General features: G+C 40.2%; 2 protein-coding genes across 2 annotated transcripts; both read left to right on the forward strand.

The window, feature by feature from the left end:
• The first annotated feature begins 196 nt into the window (after positions 1-196).
• spns1 (SPNS lysolipid transporter 1, lysophospholipid) lies at positions 197-9,349 on the forward strand. Its single transcript, XM_079366463.1, has 13 exons — positions 197-468; positions 2,017-2,256; positions 2,645-2,710; positions 2,903-3,039; positions 3,163-3,314; positions 3,402-3,468; positions 3,571-3,713; positions 5,048-5,200; positions 5,340-5,529; positions 5,639-5,704; positions 6,058-6,156; positions 7,601-7,769; positions 8,410-9,349. Exons 2-13 carry the CDS (start codon positions 2,025-2,027, stop codon positions 8,478-8,480), a joined length of 1,545 nt encoding a protein of 514 aa, XP_079222589.1. The 5' UTR covers positions 197-468; positions 2,017-2,024; the 3' UTR covers positions 8,481-9,349.
• Positions 9,350-10,168: 819 nt separating this feature from the next.
• On the forward strand, positions 10,169-18,872 carry LOC306838782 (uncharacterized protein). The gene is made up of 13 exons (XM_079367147.1): positions 10,169-10,996; positions 13,467-13,576; positions 13,784-13,823; positions 13,937-13,965; positions 14,130-14,187; positions 14,681-14,739; positions 14,834-14,851; positions 15,685-15,733; positions 15,818-15,882; positions 16,059-16,094; positions 16,237-16,296; positions 16,851-16,930; positions 17,013-18,872. The coding sequence occupies exons 2-13, from the start codon at positions 13,474-13,476 to the stop codon at positions 17,037-17,039; spliced, it is 624 nt and encodes a 207-aa protein (XP_079223273.1). The 5' UTR covers positions 10,169-10,996; positions 13,467-13,473; the 3' UTR covers positions 17,040-18,872.
• Positions 18,873-18,884: the final 12 nt, after the last annotated feature.

Here is an 18,884-nt window from a genome sequence, read left to right on the forward strand (position 1 = left end):
AAGTTAATTTAACCAATAAAATGTTAAACAATATATAATATGGGATGAGGAGCTGAAACACGTGTGCAGTACACTTGAGTAAATGCAGTAAAACAACTGTGGCCTGCATGTTCAGAGGACTGAAAGATACAGTGGCATTGTCACCATGGTGATCAAACACTGATTTGATAACGCGATCGATACAGTCATGTGACTCGCAGATGAGAAAGTCATGTGAGCTTGCGAAGCGGAAGTTCAGTCAGAGCCAACATGGCGGCGATCTACCAGTGTCATCTCGGAGCCGCTCTCAAGTAAACATGTTTTGAATGCAGCCCAGGTTAACGCTGTTCTCTGTGGACCTTGTTTCTGTGTGCAAAGCGTCAACATGGGTTTGAAATAGCATTCAGCACAGTTTGTGACGGAGATTGAATTTGGAGCAGAGGGGGACAGGAAGAAGAAAGAAGCGTCAGCTGTGACTCATCCTGCAAGGTAAACAACAACAGAATAACAGTAACGGGTTTAACACAGTCAACATATACAATTCATTTACAGATAGACTTTAAACCAACATAAGGGCTCAAAAATCCAGAGAAAATACTTGTTGACTAGACTACTCACTCTTTAGCTTAGTTGACTCCCTTTAAAAAATGGCGAATTTAACCGTAATTAGATTTCTTTGTTTAATTAAAAAAAGAATGTGTGTAGTGAGATCTTAGTGTCATTATTTACTCCATAACTTTTTCGATAGTCTTAAAAAATATAGAGATGTTTTTGAGTAGAAAAGTTTGTAATTTTAGAGAGCTCAAACTTCAATCCTTATGCTTGAATAGAAATTATTTTTTAAGCCGTATTTGTCAGAGCATCCCTTCAATAGACATATTATGAGAAAATTGACTATTAAAAGCCTTTAATGTGGAGTAAGATCAATAAAGTTAACTAACCCCCCCCCCCCCCCACACACACACACATACACACACACGTTATTGATAATGTGACAGTGCTTGCACAAGGTTGTTGACCACACCAGCAAAATGACTTTGTCATGAGCTCTGCTTTCTTCTGCAGCAGTTGAGGAAGTATCCTTTACTGAAGTATCCTTTTCCCTCTGTGTGATGCAGGGTAGCAGAAGAAGTCAAGTCAGCGTACTTTGTTACTTTACAATTCACATGAGTGAAGTTTCACAGAGTCATGTCTTCTTTCTCTTCCTCGCTTCAAGGTCTTCTCCTTTATTCTCTTATCAGCGTAGTTTCCTCCTGCAGGCAGAACTCAAATATCTAGATCCATTGTTAAAAAGTATACACACATCATTTATAATTATATAATTAGTTATAATTGCTCTTTCTGATGTGCTACAAACAGGATAACAAATCAGCTGGTCTTCACTTCAGTAACAAGTCTGAGTCCTTTCCACTTTTTAAAGACTGCGTTCTTTAAAATCTTCTTTATATTTCATGTAGAATGTGTTGATCAGCATTAACTAATTCTATTGCTCGAGTAACTTTTGAAGAAAGAAAAGAGGGTCGTTATCTTCTGATTTCAGTGTTTTGAATGTGAATAACTTCTGGAGACCTGATTGTTGATCATAAAGAGACAAGATCAGCTGATTGCTACATCAGTCAGACACAAGTTACAGCTGTAGGTTGGTGTGGCATAAAAGTAAGATAGCATCTTGTTTGTGGGACAATTCACCTTTATTCATTTTGATATTGTCAAAGTGAACCCACTCACTTTTGTTTTTATATTCAGTGGATACCTGCAGGAGAAGAAACAGGATTTTCCTGTTGAGCTGCTGCCACTATTGACAGCCCGTGTTACTTAGCACTCTTGCCAAAAAGCTCCAGAGACTATCGTTTTATGTTTAAGGCCAACCATTATTTGTTTTAGTAAAATATAACAAAAATCTATGAATTATTCAGTCATATTTTCTTATCTTAAGAAAAACTTTGTTTTCAGGTTAATTTCTGTGCACACGAGAAATGTGATCGAGTCACTGAGTTGTTGATGGAGTAATTATCTGGTCTGGATCCCTCTCTCTAGCATCAGCCATGTCTGTTGGCGAGCGCACGTCGGAATCTGCGCTGTTATTTTCCGATGACAGCGAGGCGGAGGGTCAGGAGGAGAGAGGCGGCGGCGGCGGCGGCGGCGGCGGTGTGGCCGGGTCTCAGCAGACGCAAGAGGAGTCAGCCAGCGGGGTGTCCGAAGTGCGAGCGCTGCTGACTGTTCTCACCCTCTGCTACATCAACCTGCTCAACTACATGGACCGGTTCACTGTGGCAGGTAGGGTCCAGCTGCTGCACCGTCACAGCCAATCACAAGCTTTCAACTATTATATCAACTAAAGAAAACATGTGGACACCTTCGGGAGGTCATTTTATATGCCTGATCGATGAGTCCATTTTTAGACATGAGCTGCCCTGACTTAACTATGATGATATTCTCTATCGAATATCCGTCTTGTTAGTTTTAGAAACAGATTCCAGGCCAGGTTTGAAATATGTAACTTTGAACCTGCTTTACTGGAGTTTGAATGGACTCTTGAATTATTCTAATATCCAGAATAACAAGCATGGGGGTTCGATACCTTGCTCAAGGGCTGAGCTTCTGCTGCCCATCACCGTTTATCTAATCACCTGAGAGGTAAAACTTCTCCTCTTGACTCCACCAGGTGTTCTCCCCGATATTATACAATATTTTGGGATCGATGACAGCAAGTCTGGCTTACTCCAAACAGGTAAGAAAGTCTCCTCCGAGGTTATTTAACATTCTTCACCTTTAACCTTCACATTACTGACCGACTAGACTGAAACGAGAACTCTTGTCTTTACTAAGTGAGGTTTCAGAGTTCAGAGTCAGTTCAAGGAAAAAACGTGATTTTTCAATCAGGATTTTCAGCTCTTCGTGTTCGTTTTGTGTTTCGTCCCAGTTTTCATCTGCAGCTACATGTTCCTGGCTCCTGTCTTTGGATACCTGGGCGACAGGTACAACAGGAAGCTCATCATGAGCGTTGGCATCACTTTCTGGTCTCTGGTGACGCTCGCCAGCTCGTACACCCCCAAAGAAGTGAGTCGCCCCTCTCTTTTTCCAAAACTCTTCCGACGCGTCTCGTTGCTGGATAAAAGGCCGTGTTCGCACAAGTTTAGCGTGATGATTTAAAAATCGTCTTTCGTTACCTCCTTCCCGCAGCACTTCTGGGCCTTGCTGTTGACGCGAGGCTTGGTTGGTGTCGGAGAGGCCAGTTACTCCACCATCGCTCCGACTATCATAGCTGACCTCTATGTGAAGGGAAAGAGGACAAATATGCTCTCCATTTTTTATTTTGCGATCCCTGTCGGCAGGTAGGTTTAATAGTAACGATTATATTTGTCACCATTTTCGAGCTGAGTATGGATGAAGGTTTTGACGCTTTTTATTTGATATAACAGCGGTCTGGGATACATCGTGGGCTCCCAAGTTGGTAATCTAGCACACGACTGGCACTGGGCTCTGCGGGTACGTCTGACCGCTTTTATTTATTTATTCACCTTCCTTTCCAGGAACACACAGATGTAGCTAGAACTGATCCCTTTGTTGTTTGTGCCGTCCTCTCTTCAGGTGACCCCGGGTTTGGGGCTGATCGCCGTGGTGCTGCTGGTATTTGTGGTCAAGGAGCCTATAAGAGGAGCCATCGAAGCTCGCCCGGAGCACCAGCTGCACCAAACCAGCTGGCTGAAGGACCTGCAAGCTCTGAAGAAAAAGTCAGTTCAACACCTCTCAGTCCTGATAACACTGGGTTGAGTAGTATATGATGTGTCTAAACACCAAAAGCCTGTTTCCATCCTAAAGTGACGTTTTTTACAATAATCAAGAGGAAATACATGAACTTCACACCAGGATAATGGATGTACAAATGTTGAGCAGCAGCTGTATGTGACACATGATGCTGCTGGTGTTTGCAAGCCTGCAGAGCTGTGCAAATATCTTAGATGTAGAAGGTGTCGGATGCTAAAATTCGACTGAATAGGGTTTCTCTTTCCGTCACCACAGTGTCTGAGTCATCGCGCCCTTCAGCAGAAGATGAAACAGCAACTCAAAATCGTACATGTCTGAACGCCCTTAATGCTCGTTCACACGTGATCACAATCTCTGGTTTTCTATTCTCATGCAGATGTGTAATTTCTTCATGTATGAAGTCTCAAGATAACAAAATGTAATTCTGCAATTACTGAAACTATCCGGCTGTAGGCGAACAACTCTTCTATTCTGTTGGTAAAATGTTTTTGTCAACAGAGTTCGGCTGCTGCTAGTTTATAAAAGTGTCTGACTCTTTAACAATCAGGTCTATTTCTGTGTGAATTATTGCGATAATGTCCGACACACAATCACAGCCTGCCCTGTGACAGAAACAAGAACATACTTGATCAGAGTATTTCACAAGAATTCTTGCCGTTAAGGCTCGTCTCAGAGCTGCGAGGTGAAGCAATTCAAAACTGGCACGGTTAGAAATGGTGGAATCCCCTTCTTTAGGCGGTTATTGTTCATGGATTAGCAGCTTTATTTTTGTTACTGTGATACTGTGCATCGAGGACAGTGGGGAAAACTGAGGAGACACTTTTATATATGGGTGAAGTGTAGTTCACATCCGCTAACTCGAACATATAGCTAAAAGAGCGTTTAAGAAATTTAAAGGATCTTTCTTTTCTTCTTTCTTTCTTTCTTTTCGCTGATTCGCTGCTTCTTGCTACTTTTCTCTCATATCTTCTTGTTAGCAGTTTCACTCCGTTTCTCTGGGGTTTCTTTGTTGGTACAGCAAGGGCTCAAGACAGCTCCGATTTGTTTGAAACCTGTGAAAATAATCAGATGTAGAGTGAGAAAAAACCTCATCTCGCAGTGTGTTTTTTTTAAGTCTCTTTGGTTAAGAGTAGAGCTTCAGCAAATCCTGCTGCAGATTTATGACATTCAAGGTTAGGTTGAGATTAAATGAATTAAAATCTTTAGCATTTAATATACGTCCTACAGTCAAAAGACAAGTTAAAGAGATCATCCACAACAGCCAGCGTGCAGCTGATCATTGTCTCTGCTCCCTCTGCAGCTACAGCTTCGTATTGTCCACCTTTGGCTTCACGGCGGTGGCGTTTGTCACCGGCTCTCTGGCTCTTTGGGCGCCAACCTTCCTCTTTAGAGCAGCTGTGTTCAACGGGGAAATAGCGCCCTGTGTGGAGGGAGACTGCGCCTCGTCAGACAGGTGAGAACACGTGAAGAACCTGCTCAGTCAGGTAACGGCTGCCGCAGTAAATCCAGCTTCTAGGAACAAGTTTTCATCTCCATCTTTGTGGAATTACAAACGAACAGCCGCACCATGACACGGATTCTCTTTCCGACAGTCTGATTTTCGGGGTCATCACCGTGGTCACAGGTGTGCTGGGCGTGGCCAGCGGCGTGCAGGTGAGTCGGCAGCTAAAGAAGAAGACGCCCAGAGCTGACCCACTTGTCTGTGCCGCTGGTCTGCTCCTCTCAGCACCTTTCCTCTACCTGGCCATTGTCTTCGCTCAGGTCAGCACCATCGCCACATACGTAAGTGCTTTAAGAAGTAAGACTACAGTACCCAACAATCCTTACAAACTGTCAGTAATAAAAAAAAAAAAGTAAATATCCAACATAAAAAAAACCGTTCCTCCCTCAGGTCTTCATTTTCCTCGGTGAGACATTCCTGTCCATGAACTGGGCCATTGTGGCCGACATCCTGCTGGTGAGAAACACTTCTCCAGCTTTATGTATTATCACAAATCTTTCCTTTGCATTTTTTTATGGCGACAAACCTCGTCTTGTTTTTGTTTTTTAAAAACTCATCTTAAAACACATTTTTATTCTTTGGCTTTTAACCCAGCATGAGACTCTGTTCTTGTTTTAGTGTTTTATTGTTTTTATTGTTTTTATTGTTTTAACCCTGTTAGTGTTTTACTTATGTTTTACGTTTGTGCTCTTCATGGATGTACAGCACTTTGTCACAGCTACGGCTGTTTAAAGCGCTTTATAAATAAAGTTGAGTTGAGTTTATCATTTAAATAAAATTAAACCACAATATGTTTGTTTGTTTGTCAGTACGTGGTCGTTCCGACTCGTCGCGCCACAGCCGAGGCTTTTCAGATCGTCATCTCACATCTGCTGGGAGACGCAGGAAGTCCGTACCTGATTGGAGTGGTAAGTCATCAGAAACACACACACACACACACACACACACACACACACACACACACACACACACACACACACACACACACACACACATCTTTTACTTAGATTTTACTCAGATAATATCCAGCTGCTATGTGCATGATCCCGCCCATCCTACTGTTCTGATCCACCTGCTTCTTCTGTTACCTGTTAAAAAAACTCACATGCATCACAACCTCAGCTGTCAGAATAATTAGTCTCCCCACACCCACCCACGAAGCATTCACCTCACTGAACAGGCCAGGGTGGGAACTTCTGATTGTTCCTTAAAGGCAGCATGTTTGATTGACCAGTGTAAGTACGACACTTTCTTGGCCCTGGCTCGGATGGAAGAGGTGCACTTCAGCACAGTACGGATTAACTTTGCCTCGTGTGAGTGGGACCTGAAACTGTTTGTTCTTTACAATGTGGTTTGTATATGTACACTTCTTTGGTGGGTACGGTCTGTTGGACAGAAACTGTGCTGTGAAAAGAAATCTCCCCATGGGGACAAAAAAAGTCCAAAGTCTGAAAAAGAAAATGGTACTCTATGCTGAAACAACTTCAATAAATGGATAAGGGTAAAGATCTAACAGAGTTACCTTCAGTCTGCATGATTTAAACTGTCGTGTGGAGAAAACCAGTTGTTAGAGGAAGCGGCTTTCTCCAAAGAGAAGTTTGATTTGTTGGTGGGTTAACTTAGTTTCTAATCCGATTTTAAATACTGAAAAAACCCTGTTCCTATAACCACTGCTTTTAAATCTTGTTTTATTCTCAGGTTTTTAACTGTGCCTGATTTTATTGTGTTTTTATGGTATTTTAAGATTTTCTTTTAAATGTAAGGTGTGTTACAAATAAAAGGGTTATTGTCTGTATCATTATTATTATTATAATTCCTTTTGTGTCTGACAAAAGACTTCAACCCCAAACATATCAGAGGAGCGAATGTGTCCTATTGTTTTAAAGGAATCTAACCAAAGTCCAAATGAAACAGACATTTACACTAAGTGTGCAGACATTTGGACTGAGTCGGCCTCGCTGTCCCCAACCTTTTACTTTTTTCCTGCTGAGCTTAGCTGACTGAGTCTCGCTGTAGCTTCATATACTCCGTATAGACTACTAAGGTTGTGCCATTCTCAGCATCAACAAGTCTAAGAATAGCGAAGGTAGTGTCACAGAAGGCAGCTGTGGTTGAAGTATTTAGAGCCCTTACTGAAGTCAAAGGGTTAATAATACTTTACAACACTCTGGTACACGTCTTGCATTGAAGGTTGAACCAGTAACAGAAGTTGATAAAGGTAGTGTATTAAGAAGTAAATATTCCCCTCTGAAGTGTTTTTGAGTAAATCAATGAAGTCACCTCAAATGTAGTATTGATCTACAGTTTGCAGCAGCAGGTAGTTCATAAACCTGGTCTCTCTCTATGTCGCAGGTCTCTGACTCTCTAAGGAAGACGGACTCGTTCCTGTGGCAGTTCAGATCCCTGCAGCTCTCTCTGCTCATCTGCTCCTTCGTAGCCGTGGTGGGCGGTGGTTTCTTCCTCGCCACAGCCCTCTTCATCGAACAAGATCGCAATCGTGCCGACAACTACGTCCCTTCAGGTGAGGCGGACTATGGACGTAAAATGAACAGTGTTCAGGGCTCATGTCGACTCTCATTTTAATGTAGCAGCGGCTTGGCTAGCAGCCCCTCAAAGCTCTCCCAAAGAGTGAGCTGGCACACAGATTTTAAACCTTATCAGTGCTGTGTTTTGGTTTTAATTACGGGTTCCTTTCATTTTGAAGAGGAGGAGACCTTTGCAGACAATTCGTCTCCCAGTTGAAACCCCATGAACGCTGAAATCCTGAGGTAAAGCTAGCCGCTAGCTGCGGCTCGGCTGGCAGGCCCCTCGACGTCCTGGTTAATTCAGTGATCAATCAGTTTCAATCATCTTTTATTTGGATAAAAAGAATGCAGCATTCAAGTTGGGCAGAGGACAACATCAGCAAAACTCTATTATAATCTCTATTCTAAAAAGTTCCAGCTGAAAAATCGTCTGCTCTTCCGCCTTTATCCCAATCTTTGAACTGCAACTTTTTATGACGTGATGAGAATCAATGTTGTTCAAATTTTACAAAATGATCTGAATCTTCTTTTTTTTTTCCATGCTGTATTATCCAGCTTTAACTTCTTATGAAACACACATTCTGTTGCTAAAAAGAGTAAGTTAACTTTTCTCCTCATGTGTCTGTCTTCTCACAGATGACGAGCCGATCGTCGTACCAAAAAGCGGCCGGTCCACTCGGATTCCGGTCTCCAGCGTTCTGATCTGATGAAGGGTCCAGCATCCTCCTGGGGTTATCTTTTAATTTAATATTTTCAGGACTGTGATCACCCATGAGATATCTGCCATGCAGAGAGATTTTAACAAGGCTTTTATTTTTTAAACATTTTGAACTTTACTTTTTATACTTTACTAGCCCCGGAACATGCCGCTAATCTTTGGAGATATTTTTGTCTCCAGATCTTATTTTTCTTTGCTATGACATTGAAATATTTTAACAAGAGTGGGAAGAAGAAAAAAACGAGCACAAGAGACTCTCTGAGGAGAAGCAGCAAACACTGCTACGTTGGACCTAAACGTTTACATTCTAATCAATGCTCTTTTTTTAACCTTTAGCAGGAAAAAGAGGATCTGGGATCTACCAGATCCAGCATGATCCACATCCTCTATCAAACCAAGTCCTAATCGTGCTCCCAAAACCTCCTGTTTAAAAACAGGACCATTTTAATAACCAGTATTCATAACCATGCATTTGTATCCGCTACTTTTAATATTAACACTAAACTTTTTACATTTAAGAAAGATGCAAAACAACAACCAGAAAATGAAACAATTATCAGATCATCTGTTTAGTTCACATTTCTCCCGCTGGTTTTAAGTCTGTTTTTAGCGTCCAATGTTTTCAGCGTTAAAGAGATGTTTTAAGAGATGTATTTTCTTGCAGGTCTGTTCAAGTTTTTTCTTTGTGTCAGGTTCCAGCTTCACCAAGTTATCTGAAGGTTGTTTATAATTCAGCAGTTAGAGCACACACTGCAGGAAATATCTGAAATCTTTCAAATGAATGTTATTAATCAAAGTTAAGCTCGAATTATTTTAGCTAATATTTTTTTGTGAACTATTAAAAGCGAATTAACTTGTCATTGTGTTGTTGTTTGAAACTGGTTTGTAAGTTGCTTTTTGATTAAATTATGTTCCTCCTCTAATTTCAAAATCAGGCTGAAACAAATGATTGTAAATCTTTAAGAAGTGCAAACCAATAGAGTTATCTATGTTCAAATATTTATTTTCTTCTATTGAAATCAAAAGCAGTGGATTTCCCTACATGAAAGAAATGCGTTTTCACGTCATAAAACATGAAGTAGCAGATGTTAAAATGAATAGCATTGTCATAAATGTGAAGCTATAGCTAATAGCAGCTTAGCTAAGTATAATCAGCGAAAAATGGGAAAACAGCTAGCCTGGCTCTTAGTGAATCCGACAAGCTAGATCTGAGGTTTAGCCAATACTATGTACCTGTACGATACTTCTGTGATTAAAACATGTTAAATACATTAGTTAAGAAAAAACAATCATTGATTATATTTTGGTTGCTACGGATAGCAGCTCTACTATTCATTTCTGGTGATAAAGCAATGCATCTCACCTTTCCATTGCTTGGACTCAAAACTTAAATTTCAATTATTTTATTATTTCTGCTCTAAATCTTTTGAGAGATCAGAACATCTTTTTAGCACTGCCAAGATCAACATTACAACATGTTTTAAGGCACATTTAATCAGTTTTGGACAGTTCACCCTGTCTGTCTGAAATTGGGAAAATGCTCAAAAGGTAAAAAAACTGAATTATTACAAGCTACAAGAAGCTTTTTCATGTTCTCAATTAAATTAAATGCAGCTCAGTTTTGAATTAGCCTGAATCAAGTTTCAATTGACCCTTTTTTTTAAAAAACAATTTTTTAGTAAGAGCACCCTCATCTCTCTCCTCTTCGCTATTTTTTCAAAAAGAATATACAAGGCCGAGGATTACATGAGGAGAGGAGGACTTAACTTCCTCCCCTCGGTGTGGTTTCCTGTTTGTAGGTGGGAGGATGTCAAGACGGTTGCAGCAGTGATCGTACACATGCTGCAGCTAGCTCTGAGGTGTCACCGATACATATCTGGTTGGAGGTGTATGTGTGAAACTTATACTCCAACATCTTTTTTCTTCTTGGCTGCAGGCCTCGTTTCCACCAGTAGTTGTGGTCTGAAAAAGGGCAGTATGATCAACCCTGACACCTCCTACTGATAGAGAGATGACCTTTGATGCAGACTGGTTGACTGTGAACCTCTGCAGAAGTTGGTCACACTTCTATTTTGCCCGTCTGATTTTTTTAGACTTCTCTGTTTTTTCGTAACTTTTGAAGGGCCCATCTCTTTTGACCTGAGCTGAGGGTCGAACATCAACTTTCTCACAACCCATCAGTAAAAAACAATGGAGGGTATGTGGCGTATGACGAGGTGAATCGAAACCTCAACTCAAAAGGTGATTGGGTACATATATATGACGGAGGAGGAGAGTATGTCACAGGGAGGGGGGGAGGAAATAGCAAAGTAGGTTGCTGAAGGTGCAGATCAGACACCAGCTCATCAGAGAGGAAAGACGCCAGAAAGCGAAAAGAGGGAAGAAGTGTTCAGATATGGTTGGTTAGCATAGTCGCCTCATGTGGATCCGATACTCGAGGGGTACGAAACCTTACTTATTCTACATCCATCCATCCCTCCAGTCGCAGTTTGTTCTCAGGTGTAGGTGAGTCTTCACTTTTTTCACTCCCGCAGCTCTGACCTCTGTTAGGTGGATGAACCTCAGTTTATTTCCCAGAATGCATTTGGTTCAGTATTTTTCCTCACACTGAAGTCTAAAAACCCAGAGTTGAGTTCAATGTACAGCTGCTCAAGACACCCAAAACTAGACCTTTGAAGTATGGTACACGTAGATGCCGGCCATCAGAAATTACCAAGTCTGGACCCTTACTCCAAACCTAAATAATATTGTAATCATCACAGTGGTAAAATATCAACTCGGCCTTGGCCTTCAAATACTTTAGTCAAAAACAACTTTGGCACAAGTATGCTAACCTGCTGTATGTTGGAAAATTGTGATTGTCAAAAGACGGAAATCATGACAAAAAAAAATACTGAAGTAATAAATGTTTAAAGCAACAACACCAAAAACCCCAACAAGGCAGAAAAAAAGGGTGAGGTTAGAAAACCATTTTTAAAATGAGTTGTTTTGTGTTTTTTTTAAAAAGCTTTATTCAACTTATTATATTTTATGTTGTGGCTGGGCATAGAGCACCAAAGGAATCTAGACCCAAAGACAAGCCAACCCCCTCCAAACAAGCTAAGCTAAGTTAGCCTCAGCTTGGTTTGCGCCTGTAACTTCCTGTGTCGACCGAAGAGCCAGGGAGAAACCCTAAAGTTTAGATGAAACTGTTTTATTTAGTCTTTTTTTACCTCTTTAAATAAAGACTGAAAAATACAAATTGGTGATATTTTGCACATTTGAAGAATCATCTACTTTCTGCTTGCTGTTATGACATTTACCTGTAGCTGTACATTTTCAAAAATAACAAGATTGTTGGGGAGTAAAGATATGATTGTAATCATGTCAGACAACTTTCACTGTTGCTACAAAAAGAAGATGTAGCGTCCAAAAATGGGGTTGTATTGCTGCTTTATTGCATCATTGAAACTCTTACGCTTGACAAAATGGCTGACGGTGTCACTGAGTGCATTTGGCATTGACAGCCTTCCAGTTATTTGGGTTACTTGGTGGCCTCAGGGTAAAGACCATTAACCACAATTTCCCAGTTTCACACCTTTCCTCAACGTCAAATGACTCTGTTGTCAAACTTCTCAAATCTTCATTTTAAACAAAACACTCCTTTTGCCCCCGAAGCATTAACACAACAATAACCACTCCTGGAAAGAGAATAAAACCAAACTCTTCAAGATAACTGATTCAATAGACTAATTTTTAAAGCTTGTAATCTTGTAGGGGTAGCTATAGGTCAGATGAGACAGTCACACTACACAATCATGTTCCTCGTAGCTTTGAGGACATAGTTTGTGATTTCTGGTCATTTATTCAGTGAGATATCTTTGATATTATAATATCAACAGTATACTATCTATATATACTATATATCAGTATACTGTACTGTAATGGTAGCAGCAGTCCATCTTTGCTCAGCATGATGACTGAAAACAAGTGTCAACCACGAGCCTGACCCAGCTTCTCCATATCTCACAGATTATCTCATACAGAATTTTTTTTTTTTCTGCTGGGGCGGGGGAGTTCTTGGTCTCTCTCGGCTCAGATTGGTGACTTCCTGCGGGCTTGTCAGCATGTTTAGGGTTTGCAGAAAGGAAGCTGTTGAGTGTTTCAAAACTGATCTTTTAAAGGTTAAGATGTCCTCCAGACTTGACTGGTTGCAGCTCGAGCACCAGAGATTTACGTCAGATGTGCAGCCAGTCATAGTTTTTCTGTGATTGACTCAAATCAAAAAGATTTCAACTGCCTTATTTCCTTTTTTATTGAAATCTTAATTCAACTCCTTTAGTTTGGGAAGAAACTAACACAAAGCTAACCAAGAGGTTAAGCCATAACTCACAAGATGGACCGCCTTTTACACTGTAATGCTGTGTGAGAATTGGATTCTTATCTCTGATGTGTAACCTAGTTGAAATGTTTAAGGTGTAGCTGAGGAGATGATTTTAACATTGTGTGTGTGCTTGTTTCCTCTGTGTAAAGTGTTCAGTCTTCTGAGGAAATTGGTGATTGTTTATGAGCTCAGGTTAGAGGAGGAATGAGGACGAGCTGTGCCACCCAGTCTTTGCACGTGTAACATGGTTTTCCTTCCTGTGTGCTGCATCTCTGTGATCAGTAGGAAGACAATCATTCTGAGGCTTAAGCAAATTGAAAAAACAGCAGTAACTATAAAAAGTACACACACACACACACACACACCTACACACACACACACACACACACACACACACACACACACACACACACACACACACACACTGATGACCAATACAGCAGCGGGAGCAAAAGGGGTTAAATGTCTTGCTCAAGGACACATCAGACATGTAGCTGCAGGAGCTGGGGATCAAACTCCCAGCCTTCCAGTTAGGAGACAACTGATTCTACCAACTGAGCAACAGCCAACCCAAATGTAGGGTCTAATGCTTTCCTCCTCTGTCCTCTTCAGATGAAACATGAACAGCTCCTGGCTGGTCTTGTTTATGGTTGTTGCCATTTTTGTCTCCATGATCCTGCTGGCTGTCGTCTGTCTGGACTGCAGAACAAATGGCCCACCGGGTTTGTTGATATCTCTCTTTACACTCTTTACACTGCACTAACGTGGTTAACAGATGACCTAACACTGACTCCTCTCTGTGATTTCACACAGCCTCAGGCCAATGGTTTCACACCATTGTTGTTGTTTGATTTTTATTTTCAGCTGTTATAAGATGACAGCTTTACATTTGAGTGATCTCACTTCAACTTTTTCTTCCTTCCCATCAGTCTCAATCAGCCAAGGAAATGCGTCAGACGAATACATACCGTAAGTTTTTTCTCCTACAAGACTGTAACATTGTTAGATTTTAATTGCGTAATACTTCCAGTCAAATCTTGCTGTTCTTTATTTTTTTAACCTCTCTTTTCTTTATTGATCAGATCCACAAATTTCAGAGTAATCCATCCATGTAAGTCTAAAAACCTGAAGTGTTTCTCATAATGGTCAAAGTAATGACTGTCTATGCCTTAAATGTTAACATGCTGAATCATAAAAATGTACACACATACAAAATGATAATGCAACAATAAACCTTTCCATGTAGTAACTGTACATATTGCTGTCATATTACAGACCAGCCGAGCATTGGTGTGAACTCCATCCACCCATCGTCCAACCTGCTGTCACCTTAGTGAGTTCACTTTTAAAACAGAACGCCTGGTTCACCCTGTAAGCAGACATACAGACTAAGGACTGACACAGATGTGATCATTGACGTAACTCAGTTGCGCAACTTGTGTTCAGATCACTGAAAAACATTTTAAAACAAGGTGCACAAAGATCCATTGTTGGAGGAAGTACTTTTACGATTCCCTTTCTTTTATCACATAAATTGTATTTTGATGGTTCAAGTTGCAAGTTGATCCCTCTTACGCTACACAGTGACTTCCTGTAAATTATTATATTTCTTTAAACAACTCAAACCTGGAAAGGTTTAATCAGAGAAATAACTTGGTATGGATTAAAGTAGCAATGCTTTTCAAGTTAATATAAGGTGTAAAACACCCACAATAAATGTAGTGTCTAAAGTGAGAACAGGACAGTCACGTCACATGTCAGGGTTTTTATTCCGTAAGAAAATATTTTAAAGGATGTTCGGGGTCTTTTTTTCTTGTTAAACTCAGCTCACCTTCAACTGAAACTGGATCTCAAAGACACCGATCCTTCACCCCAACAGAAACTGGTGAGATTGTCATTTTTTCACTGGTGCATGTTCCACAGCTTTGTGCTGTGTATCTGAACATTCGACTCACCTGTTACTTCTTTCTAACCTACAGAAAGTAATCCAGCTGACGGTAAGAATACGTTTGCTTTCACTGTTGCATTTTACAAAGCAAAAAGAAGTCATGTTTGCTGTAAAATCATAAAGACATCTGGTTTTTAAAGAATTTCTGGTTGACCATTGGAATAGTTTAATGTAAATCAAAATGCTCCCTATGTCATTTCTGCTGCATGGAAGATTTAAGACGTCTTGATATGACTTATGGGCTTTGACTTAAGACTAAATGTTTGTCTTATTTGTCAACTAACTTTTGGCCTGGGACTAAGGACTTGGGATTTGTTTGTTTTGGTTTTGGACATGTTGGACATGAGATGGGACTTAATGCGCACTGATTAGTTTTGACATGGGACTTGTCAGACTCTGTTTGGGACTGATTTGCCTTTCCTTGTGACATATTGGTTTGTGACTTGGGACCTGATAGTCTTGAGACTAATTTATTTGACTTGGGACTTTTTAAGTCCTGACTTTGAGATGTTGTTGGTTTGACTGGGGACTTGTAGGGACTTGATTTGGGACTTATTGGCACTTAATATGTTTGGACCCGAGATGTATTAGTCTTGATAAGGGGCTCGTTGGCAATGAAAATTTAATTTCCTCTACCTAGAAGTTGTTCAGTTTGATACATGACTTGAACTTGTATCAGACTTGGGAACTGTTGGACTTGTAATTTGGACACAAAGCGACTTGTTCCCACCTTGGTTTACATGTCAGGATTTTTAATAGTGTGAAAGCAGCAAGACAGCATCCGAGTTTATCATTTAGCTAACTTCATCTCTCACTTTTCATATGGAATTGTGATGTCAGAGTAATGATTGATTGTTAAATGGTAAGTGCTGTTTTCTGCAGGACCCGATTACATAAACGCTGAGAGTGATCAAGAAGACACTGGATACATGTAAGTTTATCTCTCTCACTGTTTTTCTCCAACGTTACATCAGAAAATCTCATCGGATCATTTCTTCTTCTTTGGTTTTTGCAGAACTGTGTTGCCTGAAGGTGAGGCTCTTCTCAACAATCAGAGCCGAGCTTCAACACCCAGTTCAGGTACAATCTGGATAACTGAAGTTTAAAGTACTTCTACAGTGTGTGCATATTTAAGCTGTCTCTAATTTATGACCTCCAGCCTTCATCTGCTGTGCAGATAAATTGTTAGAAACATCATTGACTTCATATATTGACATTGTTTCCAGAAAACTGATCATCTGTTTGTTTCACAACAGATGTTTTACATGATTATGAGAATATCCCAAAGACAGGTAAGGCTTTATCTTGATCGTTAATTATTTTTATATCAAATTATCTTTTAGCTTGATTTCGATACAAGTTATTTTAGTGCATTGTGTTTAAATGCTTTTTTTTAAAGGCCAAAACTAAAATAAATGATCTTTTCATACGCAGAGTGCGTATCCTCAGAGGATTACCTGAACGTGGATAAGATGGCTACTCACGTCAGTCAACGTGAGTAGGATTTTTAATGTTGTTAAAGTCAGGTCATGTTACCCTGAGATCTTCCTCAGTAGTGTTTCACACAGAAAGCTGTAAACGTCTTTTTTCACTGAACTCTTATGTGTATGAGTAGTAGTTGCAATATGTCTACCAGTAAGACTGAAACCTCGAGGATCCTGTCAAACATGGTAGCTCTAAACTCTCCTGACTCACAGCTGAGTTTGTAACATAGAAACGCTTATCATAGTGTTTCAGTATTTTAATACTTACCTAAATCTCTTGAATAAGGTGAAATGTGCCTTGATGATTGCCACGTTGGTATTATTGACATCGTCAAACAATCAATCGTAATCTATATCTCGCTGAATTACTTGTTTAAAGGACGTGTGAAAGAACAACTGAGGAAGCTTTCAGGGGCAAGCTGTCCTGAAATGATGATTGTCTAGAGCTCTAGATGATGATTTGACTCTTTGTGATTTTTCTTGTGGATGTTTTGTCTCATCACTTAAAACCACTGAGCTCATGTAACCAGTTCAACTGATGATTAATGTAATGCTTTCCTATAGCATCGACACCTGACTTGTCCTCTCAGAGCAGCAGCAGCAGTGATGATGATGATGAGGGAAACTACGTCAATCAGCCACCAGTAAGTGGAGCACAAAACTCGAGGATGTTTGAAGCTTTTATTATAAATATGCAGTCAGCTTAGTTTTCTTTCTCCTTTTCAGATGCTTAACTGCCAGCCCAGTGCTTGATGGGACACAGACTGACCATCCACCCTCTTCATTTTCCTGAAGACGATGATGACTTTCACTTGAGAACAGACACTCCTTTCTTTCTCAGTTCCTGACGACAGCTGAGGGTACTCGTCTCACACAGGCATAATTTGTCCGTTTGAGGGTCTGTGGTGTTTTAAGTTTCATCAGACGTCTGACGGCAGGATTATTGGTCTCGATCCGAACACTTTCTAATTGTGTCTGCATGGAGGCAGAAATATGTAAACACACGGTTTAATCAGCGTTTTAAAGCCATGTGTGCAAGTGATTGTACTTTATTAATCTTCCACGCCGCCCTTCTACAGAAGCCCTTTTCACACATGCACTAAACTTTTGGAATCTTTAAGAATTTCTTTTGCTGTGTTGCATGTTTGAATGCCAATAGCGTCATTTTTCATCTCAATTCTTCTGAACTTTTTCCTCCATCGTAAAAATTTGTGCAAGCAAGTGGGGCGAGCTGATGAACGCAGCTGGTTATCAGCTGGCAGTGATGATGTACATTTTAACTGGTCCCCCAACCAATGTGATCTTCTTAAGCTGCTTCTTTTTATTACTGCGAACCAGCCTGTTTCATTCCCGCTCCTTCTTTGCTATGAATACGTCCAATTAGACATAGCATTCACATAAAGGTAAAAGCTGTTGGGCTTTGTAGCATAGTCCGCCATCTTGATAACATTTTAATGGTGACTACTGCAGCATCCTTCAATGTCATTCCTTGCCTCTGACCCCCGCCTGCTGTGATGGACACATACTGTATGATTTGGTAACTCAGGAAGATTTCAAAGGTAGGCCTTCCTTTAACTTCATTGAAATCTTCTTGAGTGCATATGTGAAAAGGGCTCGAGTGAGACCTGGCCTCATTTTTCATTTCTACTCTTCAATTTAGACAAAAAAAATATTAGTGTCAACTTAGAGAGTTATTCTGTTACTGTACACTAAATTTAAATTCATAATAACAGTTGAGTCCAGTTCATAAACCGCCAACATATTTCTTTCTGATGTCGTTCACTGTCAATCTCTCTTTAGGAATCAGTCCCACAAATTTTACTTTTGAAGAATTTTTTGATTATTTTTTAACTAATATGTAGAATTCTTTATTGCTATAAGCCTGTTATCCTTTTTTTTTTTTACCATGTTTAATACTTTGATTTTACTGACAACTCCTGAGAATGTCCAGAACTTTTTTTACAGTGTATTTATGAGTCGTCCATGTCAGATTTACATGTCTCTGTAATCTGCCTGTGTATTTGATTTTTTAAGTTACTTCAGTTCAATTAAACCTTAACAAGGCTAAAGAAAATTCTATATTTGATTTCTAGACTATAAATATTATCGATCTGTTACAGCAGCAGTAGCCGCGCAGGAAATGCTGTCTCACCCTGACTTTAAGTCAAACACAAGAGCTGGAGGTGAGGCAGGTTTTTTTTTTTTTTTGGCTTGGTGTGCAAATTCCTTAAGCAGACTCAATGAACTGCAGGATTTTGCACTTCAACATCGGCTTCAATTTCAATCATCTGAGGTTGCCGCTTCATCTGTGCTGAACAACTTATTTCTGCCAGTGTTGTTACATGAAGTGCAGGTAAAAAGAAGAACGCTAAACACCTGTTTGACAAGACATGCTCATTTTTACAGTCTCCTCATGAGTGTGTTATTTTTACAGTCTATTGTTTTTATGAATAACTTCCAGAAGCAGCTCACTGAGTGCTCATAAGTGATTGAATCCACAGATCTTTTTTTTTTTAATGGTTTTATTATTAATGAACTGGCTTTGTCTGTAAAAGGACAAAGAGGGGATAGGAGGTAAAACTGTTTTCAGTCGTCAGT

Source organism: Symphodus melops (genome assembly GCF_947650265.1).
Source record: "Symphodus melops genome assembly, chromosome: 17".
In the NCBI taxonomy this organism is placed as follows: Eukaryota; Metazoa; Chordata; class Actinopteri; order Labriformes; family Labridae; genus Symphodus; species Symphodus melops.

Coding starts and splice junctions, on each gene's coding strand:
- spns1 (XM_079366463.1), top strand. CDS start 2,025: ATGTCTGTTGGCGAGCGCACGTCGGAATCTGCGCTGTTATTTTCCGAT. Junction 3,469..3,570: donor ACTGGCACTGGGCTCTGCGG/GTACGTCTGACC, acceptor TCCTCTCTTCAG/GTGACCCCGGGTTTGGGGCT. Junction 3,714..5,047: donor CTGCAAGCTCTGAAGAAAAA/GTCAGTTCAACA, acceptor CTCCCTCTGCAG/CTACAGCTTCGTATTGTCCA.
- LOC306838782 (XM_079367147.1), top strand. CDS start 13,474: ATGAACAGCTCCTGGCTGGTCTTGTTTATGGTTGTTGCCATTTTTGTC. Junction 13,577..13,783: donor CAGAACAAATGGCCCACCGG/GTTTGTTGATAT, acceptor CCTTCCCATCAG/TCTCAATCAGCCAAGGAAAT. Junction 13,966..14,129: donor TTTCAGAGTAATCCATCCAT/GTAAGTCTAAAA, acceptor GTCATATTACAG/ACCAGCCGAGCATTGGTGTG.